Here is a 15,635-nt window from a genome sequence, read left to right as displayed (position 1 = left end):
CCCCCGCCTCTTGCATGAAGACGCCTTTCATTGGCTCTTCCTTACCGCATCCGGGGTCGGGCCGAACCACATCCGGGTACATCCCGTCATCGTGTTCCTGGGGAAAAACAGCAGAGGGTGATGGTTGCTGTAGTCCGAGAATAGAGTCGTGAGGCGTGACTCGCATTGGCATAGTCCCTCCCGGGGTGACTTTGGTAAGGCTCTCAGTTACTCCGGGGTCCGTCTCACACTGGACTAAAACTGACAATGCACATCCATCTTTCTTGTGCACGTAAAGTGTAAAAAGCTTCGTGTAATCTGGTGTACCTAACACTGGTGCTGAACAAAGGGCTTGTGACTGTCGAAAAGCATTTTCACATGCATCTGTCCATGGAAGGGGTACGGGAATATCTTTCGTCAAAAGTGCTAACAAAGGCTTAACAATATGTGAAAACCCCAAAATCTATTGCCTACAAAAGTAAGTAAGACCAAGCAATGCACGTACTCCTTTCTGTGTAGTAGGTACTGGTGTGTTTAAAATTGCTTGTATACGATCTGATGTCAATGCACGTCCCTCCTTAGACAAAAGGTGACGTAAGTAGGTTACCTTTGATCTACAATATTGCAGCTTCTTTCTCGACACTTTGTGATTATGTGAAGCAAGAAAAGAAAACAAAGACCGAGTACACTGTTCTAGGGTGTCGGCTGCCAGCAAGATGTCATTGATATATTGTACGAGAGCCACACCTTCGGGCAACGCAAAATAATCAAGTTCTCTTTTTAATGCTTGACTGTAAATACTCGGACTCTCAGTATAGCCTTGAGGAACTTTACAAAATCTATACGATCGATTATTCAAAGTGAAACCGAACAAATATCGGCTGTCAGGATGAATAGGGATCGAAAAGAAAGCGTTCTTCAAGTCTATAACCGTAAACGTAGAAGCAGTCGGGGGAACTAAAGTAGGAAGTGTTGTGATGTCAGGAACCACAGGGTACTGCGGTACAACAATCTTGTTTACCTCCCTCAAGTCTATGATGAATCTGTAGACTCGAGTGTCAGTATCTCTTTTCAGAATTGGACGAATCGGGCTGTTGCAAACATTAAATGGGACTTCCTCAACAACTCCAACTTGGATGAGATCATGTACAATTCGTATGAGTGCTTCTTCACCCTCCTGTGAAATCCTATATTGAGGCAAGCGAGGTAACACAGCTCCCTCCTTGACACTAATCTGTACTGCTGGGATAATCATTTGACCCACATTAGTGTCTGAAGTAGCACACAAAGTTTTAGGAAGCGAATCTGATGCAATATCTTCTTTAACAAGACAAACTCTTTCAGGCTCAGAATGATTATATTTCAAAATGACACGCACTCCTTCAGGAGAATATCGTATTGTGGCTCTGAAATACTTCAACATATCAAGACCCACAATATTATCTGGTGTGTTTGGGGAAAGCAAAAACGGACATGGAGCACTAAATTTATCAACATGGAATGCAAGTGGTTGTGACAATGGGCTAAGGGAAGGTGTTCCATCAAAACCTATCGAAGTAATAGTTACGCCATACAGGGGAGCCCTCGGAACCAATTGTTTAGACAAAGCGCTACGAGTAGTTCCTGTATCAACCAGAAACCGATCATTAGAACCCAAAACATGTGCTGTAACATAAGGACCCGTCTGATCTACTGGAACTTCAACTTATTCCTTACCCCATCCTAGTCAATCCTATGCATGAGCAGAATCGTAAAGGTCAGGCTGGACATAATCAGACATCTGATATTGATTCCGTCTATCAAAAGCATTTGACCCATTCTGCGCTCGTACATTAGTATCAAATCGAGCACGATCATTCGTATTTCCCCTAGGCCCTGAAAAACCTGAACGATTTCTCATTTGTCCCCGCCCTCGTGAATTCTGTTGGGCACGCAACACTGGGCAATCAGCCATCCAATGACCAAATTGCTTACAATACATTACGCACATTGATTAATAGACAAATTCGTACGAGTATAGGGAGTATTGAAAGATCCACGTCCGCCTCTATCATAACCTCTATCATAGCCTCTATCGTAACCTCTAGAGGGCGGACCATAGACTTGGGCTATCATGACTTTTGTTTTCAAATCTTTAGATTTCTTATCTTCGCTCCCTTTTGCTTCTACTTCTTGACGCTCATAATATTGAGCCATCGTTAAAACAGATGCTAGAGAAGAGGTAGTCCAAGAACTTTCACTGGCTTTTAAGCGGCTAGCTATCCCTGACAACAGATTTGTAACATATTTATCGACAAACAGGTGTCTGCCTATATCTTCAGTCAGAGACTGACCACTAAAATCATGAAATGCTTCCTCAAAGCGTGTAAAGAAATCAGAAACCGATTCGTCTACCTTTTGTTTACACAATGCTGACACAGTCCAATCTATCTTTTTAGGGGGAATAACTGTTTTAAGCTTAGTTAATATTGCTGCGGGGAGATCTAATATTAACTGGTGTGGCCTTTTGGGCAGGCTCTCTATCCACATCAAATCGTTCTAATTCTTTCCATTCGGCACCAAAGGTAACACGGTCATCAATTTTACGAACAGTTCGCCACATATCTGGCGGTAAGATTAAACCGAAAAATAAATATGTATCACATAGGGTCATAGTACAAGAATTTATAGCGCCTTCAACTTCCTCATAGAAAGCAGCTGGATTTTTACGCGGATCGGGTAATGCTGCTTTAAGCGCCATTACATCTGCTCTATTCCAAGGAGTATACACCCAATTATAAACAAAATATCCTTTAGCATCAGCAGAATTTTTATCATCACTGTCAGCCGCTCCTTTAGGAGCAACATACAAGGGTGTGGCTTCCCGCATAGGCCTCATATCGACTGGTATTATCTTATCTGTTCCGAAGATAGGAGACTGCAACACTCCAGACGGATTGGGCTACGCATCTGTGTCCGCAAGCTTTTTCTGCTCCTTCAAGTGAACCGCATCAGTTCGTAATTTAACCAACCGTCTAATCGTGTCAGGCACCTGAGAGAAAAGAAAAAGACCATCACGCATGGATTTACAATCGGCTGCTACATCATCAGGTTCTATTATCGGAGAGAATTTTCGAAAAAATTCTTCAACTTCTGTAGCAAATGTCACAGTGAAATATAGCTGCTCCTTTTCCGACCATCCCTGTATTCTTGCTAAAAGATCGGAAGCAGAATCAGTACTACGTAATGCTTTACGAGCAGCTTGTCTGATATCAGATGCACGCTCAGCAGTCCACATGGATCGAGTGTCCCGCGCTTTTTGAGACGCAGTAAATTTAAGGAAGAACTGGATAAGGTGATGAGGGCAGAGATAAAGCTGGCTGTAAATATTAAATCCGGTCCGGGTATTGAAGAGGCCCAACGTGAACTAACTATTAAACGTGCTGCAGCTTATTCCCATATAGCCTATCAGATAGCGTCTAGGTATAGGCAATTTAAGACAGAATGTTATGAGTTAAATGAGCAAACGGGCAGAATGTTAGCACAAAGGCTTAGACAGAAGGCGGCATCTAACGATATTATAAAAATTATTGATTTAAATGGGGTAACTCAGGAATCTAAAGCTGGGGTTCTAAAGGCGTTTCAGGATTTTTATCAGTTATTATACAATGAGCCGAATGATGGTAGCGGTGTAGTAAAAAATTGCTTAGAATATCTGGAAAAGCTAGATAATACGAAACTTTTGGAAATATACTAAACCTTATTAGCCGCCCCTATTTCATGGGAAGAGATTGAAGTGGCTATCCTAGGACTTGCCCCCCGGGAAAGCAATGGGACCAGATAACATACCGCTGGAATTTTACCATACTTTTCGTAATATGTTAAAACCGGAACTACTCAAAGTGTATCGTCAGGCTTTTCTGGGTTATTCTCCTGACACTTGGTCCCTGGCCACTATAGTTATTTTTAATAAAAAAGGAAAGGTGGGCACTGAGCTAGGGTCATTTAGACCAATTTCTCTCATTACCTCAGATAGCAAGATCTTTTCTAAGATCTTGGCTAATAGATTAAATGATCTTATGCCCATGCTGGTCTCAAAAATACAGCACGGATTTATCAAGAAAAGGGACACAACTGATCACGTGAAAAGGATTATTGCTTTATTAGATTGGGCGCAGGCCACGGGATCCCCCGTCGGGGTCGCCCTGTTGGATGCGGAAAAAGCATTCGACAGGGTCGACTGGGGATTCCTGTGGTCAGTGCTGGTATGGAAGGGCTTTCCTATTGAATATATAAATGCAATACGGGCATTATATAGCCACCCTAAAGCTGTAATTCGTGTTGCCGGTGAGGTCTCTGATTTTCTGCCAATAACAGGGGGGACGAGGCAAGGTTGTCCTTGTTCCCCCTTGCTGTTCGCACTATATATTGAGCCTTATTTGAATTGTTTAGGAAAAGAAGCTGATATTGCTCTCGTGAAAATTCATTGAGTAGAATATAAAGTTTTTGCGTATGCTGACGACGTCGCTGTTGTCACCTCTGATATTAAATTAGCGTTACCTAAAATAATAGAACGGGCTCAGGAATTCGGCGAGTTCTCGGGATACAAATTGAATTTCGCAAAAACGCAGCTGATTCACTCGGAAGAGGGTCGACCGGGCTGCTTGGTGTTCTCTGCTGAAGCTTCTTATCTTGGTATAACAATATCTGCCAAAATAAAATGACATTGTACGGCTTAATACTGACCCTATATTAGATTCAGCTAATAGAATACTGGAGAGATTAAATAATTTACACTTATCTCTGTATGGTCGCATTAACGTGTTAAAAATATTAATATTTCCAACATTTTTGTATTTGTTTCGTACGATACCCTGGTTGTTTTCCTCTGATTTTTTTTGTAAAACAGATAGAATGACCTCCAGGTTTCTCGGGGGCTACCGGAGATCTAGAAGAGCGCTGCAATGGTGTACTCTTCCTAGAATCAGGGGAGGCTGGGGGATACCGAATTTTCTGTTATATTATTAGGCGGTTCTATTAAGATATATGGGCATCTTAATTTTTCAAGATGTCACTTTGGATGAATCGATCACGCCGTCAATTTATGAAATGGTTTTGGGGAAGGAAGTGTGACAATGTTTGGTGAGAATAATAGAGCCAGTTATTATAAAAAAACAAAATTTAAAATTATGATAACTGCTTTTCAAATTTGGAAGCAGTTTAAAAAAAGATTTAATTGCTGTCTTGGCTTGAATTATTATATACCTTTATTGAATAACCAGATTCTACCTGAGATGTTTAGAGACCCAGTAATGATGAGATGGAACGCTGCTGGTGTGTGCATATTAGGAGACTTATATCAGGATAATCAATTTGTTTCCTATTCTTATTTACAGAAGAAATATAATTTCTCTAGAATGGATTTTTTTAAATATCTTCAAATTAGAAGTTTTCTGGAGTCTAAGGGGTTTTTTAAGTCAGATTTTGATGAATAAAATTGATATATTAGAATACAGCAGAAAGGGAAATAGAACTGGCTTAATATATCAGACGATGGTAACTAGGCTGCAAGATGATTTTTTGAGTATATGCAGATAAATGGCAAAGAAAATGAGAAAAGGAGGAAGTTGATCTGTCTAGAGCAATTGAATTGTCAATTAGTATTTTACTTAATGGATCCTTTAAAAGCCAACATTATATGTCTATTTTTGATTTGTATTATACCCCTGCCAAGTTAGCTAAATGGAAATCAAAAAGCGGGGATAAGTGTAATCGATGTAGTTATATTGCTGCAGACTCAACCCATATGTTTTAAACTTGCCCCAAATTACTTCAATTTATTACGGATGTACAATTTATTTTGAATGACAGCTTGGGGGTTCAAATTGAATTGTCTGCTGAATTAGTCATTCTTGGAATTCAGACAGATCAAATTGGTATAAGAACGACTGTAGAAGAAAGTTTCTTATTTATCTGTATGTCTATATATCGATCCTGTATAACCTCCCGCTGGCTAGATTCTGATCCTCCAGCTTTCCATCATTGGCATTCAAGATTATTATCTATATATCAACTTGAGAACGCTGTGTATAAACTGAAGGGTTTAAAAAAGAAGACATTTGTTCGAAAACTCTGGGCTCCTATATCAAACTGGATCTGATTGTCTTTTTCTTTATGACTATCAACTGTTTCCTCAAAATAATTTCACAATATCTCGTTTTTGCCATGCTGGATTTGTATGTTTATCTTTCTTTGTGCATGATTTTTTTTTTTTTGTATAACTATCTGCTGACATGAAATAAATACAAATATTATAAAAAAAACAAAAAACAGAGTAAACCCCCTCATCTCAGGCCTCCTCCAACTCCACTGCATCTTCTCCAAGTCCCCAGATCTTCTTCCATTTTTTGGGGCACCCCCTACTTTTGTAAATGGTCTCTTCTGCCCTCTGGCACCAATCAAGGTCCCGATCCCATTGGTCCCACTGTAAAGGAGCTGTCGCCCCCCCCTGGCCCTGGCAATATTCCTTTTTGCCACTCCCGCCACCATGGCCAGCCAGAGTTCCCCATATCTGGTCCAATCAGTAGGCCCCTTAATCATTAAAAGTAGCAATCTGGGGTCCCTTCGGACCGAAGAGCCCACCACCTCCGCCATTATGTCTGTGACCTTGGTCCAAATGGGGACAATCTCTGGGCACTCCCATAGATGTGGTAGAAGGACCCTTCTCCCCTAACCACCTGCACGCACAAAGTAGACTAGCACCCATCCCAGGTGTACAGTAGAGTACTGGGGTAGTAAACCCGGTGTAGTATTTTGAGCTGCACCAGCCGGACCCGGACCCGGATTGCAATTTCTCGTGGAATCTGCAGGGCGTCCTGCCAGTCGTCGTCCTCCAAGGGGCCTAAGTCCCGCTCCCAAGTCGCCCTTAGTGACACCAAGGGATCGGCAATGTTGTTTATTAACTTGCGATAGATCGTGGACGTGGGCTTGTCAATGATGGGATCAAGAAGTAGTCGATCCTCCATAGGGGAATATTCTGAGATCGGGGAGCCCCCACGGATACAGGAACGCAAGGCGTGTATGAGACGTAAGTACTGATATCGCTGCGAGTCCCGCAGATCAAATGCAGGAGAGTAGGGTCTGCTTCCTATGGTCACCCCCACTTTTTGCTGTGATTTTCTGGTTTTTCGACTTTAGACTGGCTGTGGCCCTGCTAATCAGGACCACAGCCCAGCTGTTCTCTCTCTAAATTGTAACCATGTACTTTAGGTACATACCAGATTGGGTATTGGATCACCTTTGTGAGCCCCTGTATAGTGTACCATAGGTACCCAGAGCATAGGTGCATCCAAGGCCTACCAGGGGCTGTAGCATGTATTGTGCCACCCCTCCAAACTGACACCACTGGCCTGTTCATACAGTCTGGGTAAGGTGGTGTAATCACCCCTTACTTAGATATAGTATCCCTATATCTACCTATATATACACATATACACCTATAAGTCACTCCTATGGTAGGCCTCAACAATCCTGGAGGCAGAGTGCTTCTCCCCACCACCTCCAGCGGAAGAGTGTCCTGCATCACAAAATGCCGCCCAGAACTTTTCCTTTCATTGTTGTGGCCAGTGTGTGTGAATGTATTCTCCTGGTTTCGACGTGTTGCCCTCAAGCTGTCATTTCGTCGGCTGTGCTCATGTTCAGCGCTACGCCGCACGCTGACATTGTAATCCAAAGAAACGGCTTCCTTTCAGTCAAGAATGCCACGGCACTCTTGTACAGTTGATGATAAAGTTTTTTTCGATCCAGACACAAGAGCAGCATCAACGCGTTTTGGTGCCCACAGCACCTTGAGCACGACAAAGGTGCTGTGAGCCACCAACCGGGGGCCCCGCATGTGCTTATGACTTTGATGAGGATTCCCCTGGAAGAGACATAGGATTAGAGGTAAGCATGGTTTCCTTGCCTACCAATTACTCACCAATCTCCCCAACTCTTTCCTCACCTCTCCCCTTTCTGAGAAATGGTCGCCCAGCCATCACATACATATGGTTTTAGGTTACATTGTTAAACGGCATAGCCACTGATCAAAAGACTGCAGGCTGGGTCTACCTGTACGGGCTCTAAACAAAAGAATGAGGAACTGGCGTCAAGGCACTATTGTGGCGCTATATGGCTCCAATGATGTCATGTCCTGGTATGTGTCTGAGGCCGGAATGGAGCCAAACTCCACCTAATGGTGTAGGAAAGCTGTTGGAAAGTTTTTGCATCCTGTCCGGCACCTCGGGATATTCAAAAAGTGAGTAATCCGCAGGTAGGTAAAGCATTCACCAGAAAGATCATTGTCTGGGGTAAGTAACTTGTTCAACATAACTTTCTCTGTGAAGCACCAGTAGAGAGCACAGCTTTATGAATTACAAGTTGGTATGTCTGCTGCTTCTATATTTTATTTTCTTATCAAATTAATTTGTGTCTTGATTTTGTTTCAATCAGAGACGAATACCTTGAAAAAGTACAAGAGAAACCGTGAAGAGTGTACTGACAAACTGCAACCACGAAGACCAAGAGCAGCCAAAAAAGAAGTCCGGTATTTTGGGAAGAGTGTACACGGTAGGCGTTCTGGGGTGGTTATTGTTGAGGTATTCATATTCATGTTTATTCAGGAAACCACTTTCAAGACCATTGAGGGTAGTTTGTTTGATAGTCTCACTAATCTCTCTGGTGGGGTTTCCTCAGTTTACAGTAGTGGCCCTCGATGCTTAGCTGTGACTGAATCTCATGTTTGTAGTCTTCGGGGTTCTGTATGACTATGGCCCCGTGTGAGAAGTTGGCCTGATGTGCAGTGCTCACTATTCTAGTGATCACTATATATCAGTCCAAACAACCCTTATTGATGATTGGTTGTAAGTCAACCTTATAGACCAGCTATCCTAGTAGCATGGATACGAGCAGTCTAAGGCTAAGACTCTAGAGGGCGTGTTAAGCCAGCTGTTTTACCATCACATTACCCCTTGAACACCCAGTGAAAGGACACCACACAAGTGTTATGAAAATAAACAGTGTATTTATTAGAATCACAACAACCCTGTACTCTTTATGAGGACAGGGTGCTAAGCACACAACAAAACTCTTATGAAAATACTTAAGTTAGCACGTTATACACAAATGCCCGAGGGGCACGAAAAACCATATACTCTAAAAGTGGAATGCGAATTACTAGCAGGTAAGTAACAGTTCTAATAGGCTTTGGAATCGCTAGGACTTGACTAGGGAATCGTTAGATTACTTCTAGGAGACCTAGGGGACTCGGGTGCAGAGTGTGCACTCTCACGCGGGATGCGGGACAAAGTCTATGGAAGCTAGTAAAGGCAAAGTTAGTGTTCACGGGCGAACCCGACCTGGTAGGAAGAAAACGACAGTGGATCCTGACCCTAGGATAGTGAGGCTATGCTGGGACACCGAAGTGCCGAAGTTACCTAGCCCAGGGGCTGCAGCTGCATAGGTCTGAAAAGACGTCGGGGATCTCGTTGCCGGACCAGGAGCCTGGAAGGAAGAAGTTGCTGGCAGGCGACCAGTGAAGAAAAGTTCGATGGATCCAAGCCTGGATCAAGGAAGAAGAAAACCTGAAAGCAGAGGGGACCAAGTTCTTGAATCACTAGCCAGTGATTAAGTGGGCACCAGGATGGCACCGGGCGAAGTCACCGCAGTCAGGTGAGTGGGCGCTGCTGGGCTCTGCAGTCTCTCGGACCAGGAGGCGTTGTCGGCGACCAGGATGGAGGTGCGAGCTGTCCCACGAAGGTTCTTGCTGTCGACGTCGCTGGACCCAGGATTGGGCAACAAGTCTTGGCAAATGCAAGGCCCACGCGGTGGACCTAAAATGGCGTCTTGAGTGGACCAGGAGGGTCCAGGGTACTTCTCCGATGGAGGGAAGCAAGGGCCAGTCTGGAGCAACCAGACCAGCAGCAGAAATGTCGTCGGGCGTCGTCAGGAAGGCCACAAGCCAACGGGCTAGTAGCCAAACAACGCGGTGAGCAGCAAAAAGCAGAAGGGCCCCACGCAGATCGTGGAGATGCTGGGGGGCTGCTCTTCGGTGCTGGAGCTGCTCAGGGTGGGGGCTTCTCGGACCCCAAAGCACTCACCAGGAATTCACTCGGCGGGCTTGCTGGAAAGAAGTCGTGCAGTCTTGCAGATGGCCGGTCCCTTAAGGTCTCGTCGCACCCACGGTTCTCAGCTGGGCTGTAGAGGTGGGTAGAGGTCAGAGGTGCCAGGGAAGCCGGTTCTCGTCGAGCTGGGCAGTCGGATTCCGGAGGAAGGACTTGCAGCAGACCGCAGTGTTCTTAGATGGTGCCTGCGGATGCAGGGTGACTACTCCTTAGTCACAAGGGAGAAATCTTAGGAAGAAGTCTTGAGTTCCTTTCGCAGAAAGTAGTTTCAGGATTCAAAGATGATCTGATTTGGAAGGGGGCCAGTTCCTACCTTTATCCTGTAAAAAGGGGCTGGCACGCGACTAAGTCCTGCCCTAGGGGTGGGACCAGGAGGGGGGTGGTTACACCCACTTCCTTAGCGGGCTTTTCCCCAGCACAGGGTCTGGAGTGACCCTGGAACTGGTTCCAGCCAGCCTATGCACAGTGAGCACCGGGGTGCCACGTGCAGTCACCTTCCTCTAAAGCCCTGCCTACCTACAATACACAAAACCCTGTCTGGGACGGTGCTGGCACCGCCCCTGGCAGGAAACCCTTTGTCCTTATCTCCTGCTCTGGGAGGACTCCCAGCAGCAGGAGGGCAGACTTGTGTCTCGGTGGCAGCATCCATTTTGTGGAGCTGAGGCTCTGTTTGACTTTAACCGGGGTTAGGGGTTACATACATGTCGTGTCCCTCTAGAAGGGTGGAATGCTAACCCCGTCGCCAGAATTGGCGAGGGGTTAGTATTCCAATTCGTATGACACCTTACTCGACATGTTTTGATAAAGCGATACCAGAGTTGGCATATAACCGCGAGGATTATAATGCACTTAAGAGTATATGGTATGCGATATCATGGAAACGGCTAAGGGATAGATCCCGAAAGCCGCAGACAGGCTCAGCTCATGCCAGAGCACCATCTCACACGATTCCAAGCACTCTGCCTTCAGGATTGTTAAGGCCTGCCATAGGAGTGACTGATAGGAGATCTGTGTGTCCATTTTTAGGGTTAGATATAGGTATACTATATCTAAAGCAAAGGGTGATTACACCACCTTGCCCCAGCTGTCAAGCAGCCAGTTGTGTCAGATTTGGATGGCCAGCCAGGGGTGGCATAATACATGCTGCAGCCCCTGGTAGGCCCTGGGTACACCTATGCCCTGGGTACCTAAGGTACACTGTACAGGGACTGATAAGGTGACTCAGTATCCAATTTAGATATGTACCTAAGGTACATGGAATCCATTTTACAGAGAGAGCAGTAGGCCTGGGGCCCTGAATAGCAGGGTCCCAGGTCAACTAAGTCAGAAAACCAGCAAAACACCAGGCAAAAAGTTGGGGGCAACCATAGTCAGGGATCTACCTTCCTACATAACCCCCCCCCAAACGAAAGGAGATAAGGCTAGCCTTGCCAGGTAAGCCTATATTGCCTGAGTGGCCATATAAGGAAGTACCAGCACTGGCATGGTTACCCCCTATCTCATGGTCCACTAAGCAATCCCTCACCCTAAGGGTGTCTGAGGGTCTCCACCATAGGGAATCTCTACCTGTGGTGTGTTTTGGCAAAGTAAAAGGCTGGTGCTGAAATGGAGTACTGAAGTGAGGCTCCACTAATTTTGGGCTCAGCTTCCTCCAATCACTTTCCACCATAGAGGCCTTTCTTTCCAAGACTGAGTTGTTTTGCGCTCTCAGGGTCAACCTCTGGCTACCTACAGCTGGAGGTTGGGTCCCTCTGTTTGGCTTACTGGAGGGACAGGTCAGGTTTGGGGCCCTCAGGTCCCAAGTTTGGCTGTGCCCAACAGTGTCCATCTGTGGGAGGTCCCTAACTAATTTTAAGGGGGATCCCTCAGGAGTATGTTTTATTTTCACTTGGCTAGGATTACTAGCTTCAGTGCCCTTAATCTGTTGATTGGGAAGTTCTTTTGGACAGGGCGCCCTTTGGGGTCCAACACTGGCCTCCCTGACCTCTACAGCCCTGGGCTGACTGAGGCAGGGTAGAGAGGGGCAGGTTACCTGCTCCAGACTGGGTCCCACCTTGGAAGGGTCCACTGACATCAGGGGTTCTGCCAGGCTAGGCCTGACTACCTCTGTGGCAGCTTCTTCACAAGGGGTCAGATCAGTTCCCTGAGGAGGCTGATCTTTTCCTAAAGTCTGGTGGGAGGGAGATTTCTCTTCCTCCTCAATGCTCTCTGTCTGAGTGGAGTGATCCATAGTTTCAGGCTTCACAACACTATCATCTGTCTGAGTTTGAGCTGTGGCCATCACAACTCTCCCAACCTTTTCAGGAGGGGGCTCAGTTTGGGTGTGGGCTGTTACCATGACAGCCTTGACAACCTGTTCTGGGAAGGAAGTTGTCTGAGATTGGGTTGTGACTGGCACAACCCTCCTGACCTGTTCAGGGAGGACATCTTGGACTGGGGCTGTGGCTATCACTGCCCCACTAACCTTACCATGGAGGTGTACCATTTTAGAATGGGTTTCTTGCTCTACTTCAGCCCAGGCTGAGAGCTCTAAATCATTCCCCAGTAGGCAATCTACAGGCAAGTTTGGTGACACTGCCACTCTCTTGTGGCCAGTGACACCTCCCCAGCTGAGATTGACCACTGCCATGGGATGATCTCTCTGTACTCCATCAATATTGGTAACCTGGTATGTGGCACCAGGTAAAAGTTGCCTTGAGGGGACTAGACTCTCAGTCACCATCGTGATGCTAGCCCCTGTATCTCTATAGGCCTCAACTTTTATACCATTGATGAGGGGCTCCTGTCTGCACTTGCCCAAAGTGTTGGGACAAGTTGTGAAGTTGGCAAACCCCATGCCAGTCTCACAGACAAGAGTATCTAAGTCAGGGGACCTGGTTAGGCCAGAGTCCCCAGGAACTCCCAAAGTAAATGCACCCAAATTCTTGGGGGCACTCCCACCACCTGGGGGATTACTACTAGTAGTAACAGGAGGTTTGGGAATGTTACTTGGGGGTATGTTTTCCTTATTGTTATTCTTTGGGCAACTGCTGTCAGTTTTTAAATGACCCACCTGTTTACAGGGATAACAATAAGGTTTCTTCTGGTTGTTGGAAGGATTCTGGGACCCACCCCCCTCAGAGGATTTTTGGGGCCCTGATGTGGTTTGATCTGTAGATTTATTCCCACCCTTCTCTTGAGGCTTGGTTGATTCCTTTTTCTGGTCACCACCTTGGTTCTTGGGCCTAATCCTGGTTCTGACCCATTTGTCTGCCCTCTTACCCAATTCTTGTGGAGAGGTCAGATCAGAGTCTACCAGGTGCTGGTGTAATAACTGGTTCTGACAATTATTTAAGACTTGCTCTCTCATCATTAGATTATACAATCCTGTGTAATCTGTAACCTTGCTACCCAGCAACCAGCCCTCCAAAGCCTTAGTGGCACAATCCACAAAATCAGACCAGTCCTGAGACTGAGTTTTCTGGGTGTCTCTGAACAGCAACCTGTACTGCTCAGTGGTTAAACCAAACCCATCAACCAGTGTATTCTTCAGGACCTGGTAATTGTTAGCATCCTCCACTCTTGTAGTGAGGAGCTTATCTCTACCTTTACCATCAAAGGAGAGCCACAGTATAGCTGCCCACTGACTCTGGGGAATGCCCTGCACAGTGCAGGCCCTCTCCAGAGCAGCCATCCATTTCTGGATATCATCCCCTTGCTTAAAGGGGGGCACTATTTTAGTCAGGTGTTTAGTATCTAAACCCTTCTCTCTATCTCTTGGGAGATTGCTGCCACCAGTGGGAGCTAGCCCACTCATCTGCTGCTCTCTTGCCAGGGCAAGCTTCTCTTTGGCCAGGGCAAGTTCTTCCCTTTCAATCCTCAGTTCAGCTTGTCTCATTCTAGCTTCATGCTCTTTTCTCTGAGGGGAAGTAAATCTCCTCTGTGGAGGATTCCTTCTCCCCTGAGAAGAGGTATTAGAGTGCAGAGATCTATTGGAGTCCCTAGAAAGAGATCTATCTCTCCTAACTCCAAGGTTAGGCCCACTTCGGGTTAGTACTGGGGGTCCCCCAGATCCTAGCCCAAGTAAGTCTAAGTTGGTCCTAGTTAGCCTTCTGACTACCTCAAGACCCTTGTCTACCTCATCCCCAGAGAGTTCCTCTTGATCCTCCTCCTCAACTGCTGAATCAGTGTTGGGGAGGTCTGGATCCCCAGAGGTTCCCTCTAAGGCTGGCATGTTCTCATGTAACTGAGAAAGCTTTCTGGCATCATATGTCTCTAAGAGACCTATCAGAAAGGGAATGGTGGGGTTAGACCCCTGCTTCAGTTTCCTGGAGACACAGATTTGTCTCATCTCCTGAAAACTGAGAGCTGCATATCTTGAAGTGACCTGTGGAGGGTCAACACTGACCAGGGGAGTCTCAGTAGAGTCCCCCTGAGTCGACATGCTTTTCTAGTGAGGTGTAAGTGGTGCACTTACCTACACTATATGTTTGCCTACTGATCCCTTGCTAGAGTTGTAGTTTAGGGTGTGCTAGGCCCTAGGAGCTACAACAGCTGGTTCAGTAGAACTCAGAGTATTCTAAGCTAAGTTATATGTACCTTTAGTACTTATGTGATCTTTCACAAGATATTCTTAGGGCATGTGTGGTAAAACAACAGCAAGCTCAAATCCCAACCGCTGCTCACCAATGTGAGAAGTTGGCCTGATGTGCAGTGCTCACTATTCTAGTGATCACTATATATCAGTCCAAACAACCCTTATTGATGATTGGTTGTAAGTCAACCTTATAGACCAGCTATCCTAGTAGCATGGATACGAGCAGTCTAAGGCTAAGACTCTAGAGGGCGTGTTAAGCCAGCTGTTTTACCATCACATTACCCCTTGAACACCCAGTGAAAGGACACCACACAAGTGTTATGAAAATAAACAGTGTATTTATTAGAATCACAACAACCCTGTACTCTTTATGAGGACAGGGTGCTAAGCACACAACAAAACTCTTATGAAAATACTTAAGTTAGCACGTTATACACAAATGCCCGAGGGGCACGAAAAACCATATACTTTAAAAGTGGAATGCGAATTACTAGCAGGTAAGTAACAGTTCTAATAGGCTTTGGAATCGCTAGGACTTGACTAGGGAATCGTTAGATTACTACTAGGAGGCCTAGGGGACTCGGGTGCAGAGTGTGCACTCTCACGCGGGATGCGGGACAAAGTCTATGGAAGCTAGTAAAGGCAAAGTTAGTGTTCACGGGCGAACCCGACCTGGTAGGAAGAAAACGACAGTGGATCCTGACCCTAGGATAGTGAGGCTATGCTGGGACACCGAAGTGCCGAAGTTACCTAGCCCAGGGTCTGCAGCTGCATAGGTCTGAAAAGACGTCGGGGATCTCGTTGCCGGACCAGGAGCCTGGAAGGAAGAAGTTGCTGGCAGGCGACCAGTGAAGAAAAGTTCGATGGATCCAAGCCTGGATCAAGGAAGAAGAAAACCTGAAAGCAGAGGGGACCAAGTTCTTGAATCACTAGCCAGTGAT

The 15,635-nt window shown here is 45.8% G+C and overlaps 1 protein-coding gene across 2 annotated transcripts in view; it reads left to right on the top strand.

Annotated features, from left to right (window-relative positions):
• The window catches only part of LOC144817651 (uncharacterized), a 434,119-nt gene that overhangs the window by 199,333 nt on the left and 219,151 nt on the right, over positions 1-15,635 (top strand). For both annotated transcript variants that reach the window (XM_078674371.1, XM_078674372.1), the window contains one exon: positions 8,449-8,565. In XM_078674371.1, the coding sequence (XP_078530497.1) occupies positions 8,449-8,565 (117 nt within the window). The remainder of the gene's footprint in view (positions 1-8,448; positions 8,566-15,635) is intronic.

The sequence above is a fragment of the Lissotriton helveticus genome, chromosome 2_1 (genome assembly GCF_964261635.1).
Source record: "Lissotriton helveticus chromosome 2_1, aLisHel1.1, whole genome shotgun sequence".
Taxonomy (NCBI): domain Eukaryota; kingdom Metazoa; phylum Chordata; class Amphibia; order Caudata; family Salamandridae; genus Lissotriton; species Lissotriton helveticus.
This window is presented reverse-complemented; position numbering and strand designations above follow the sequence as displayed.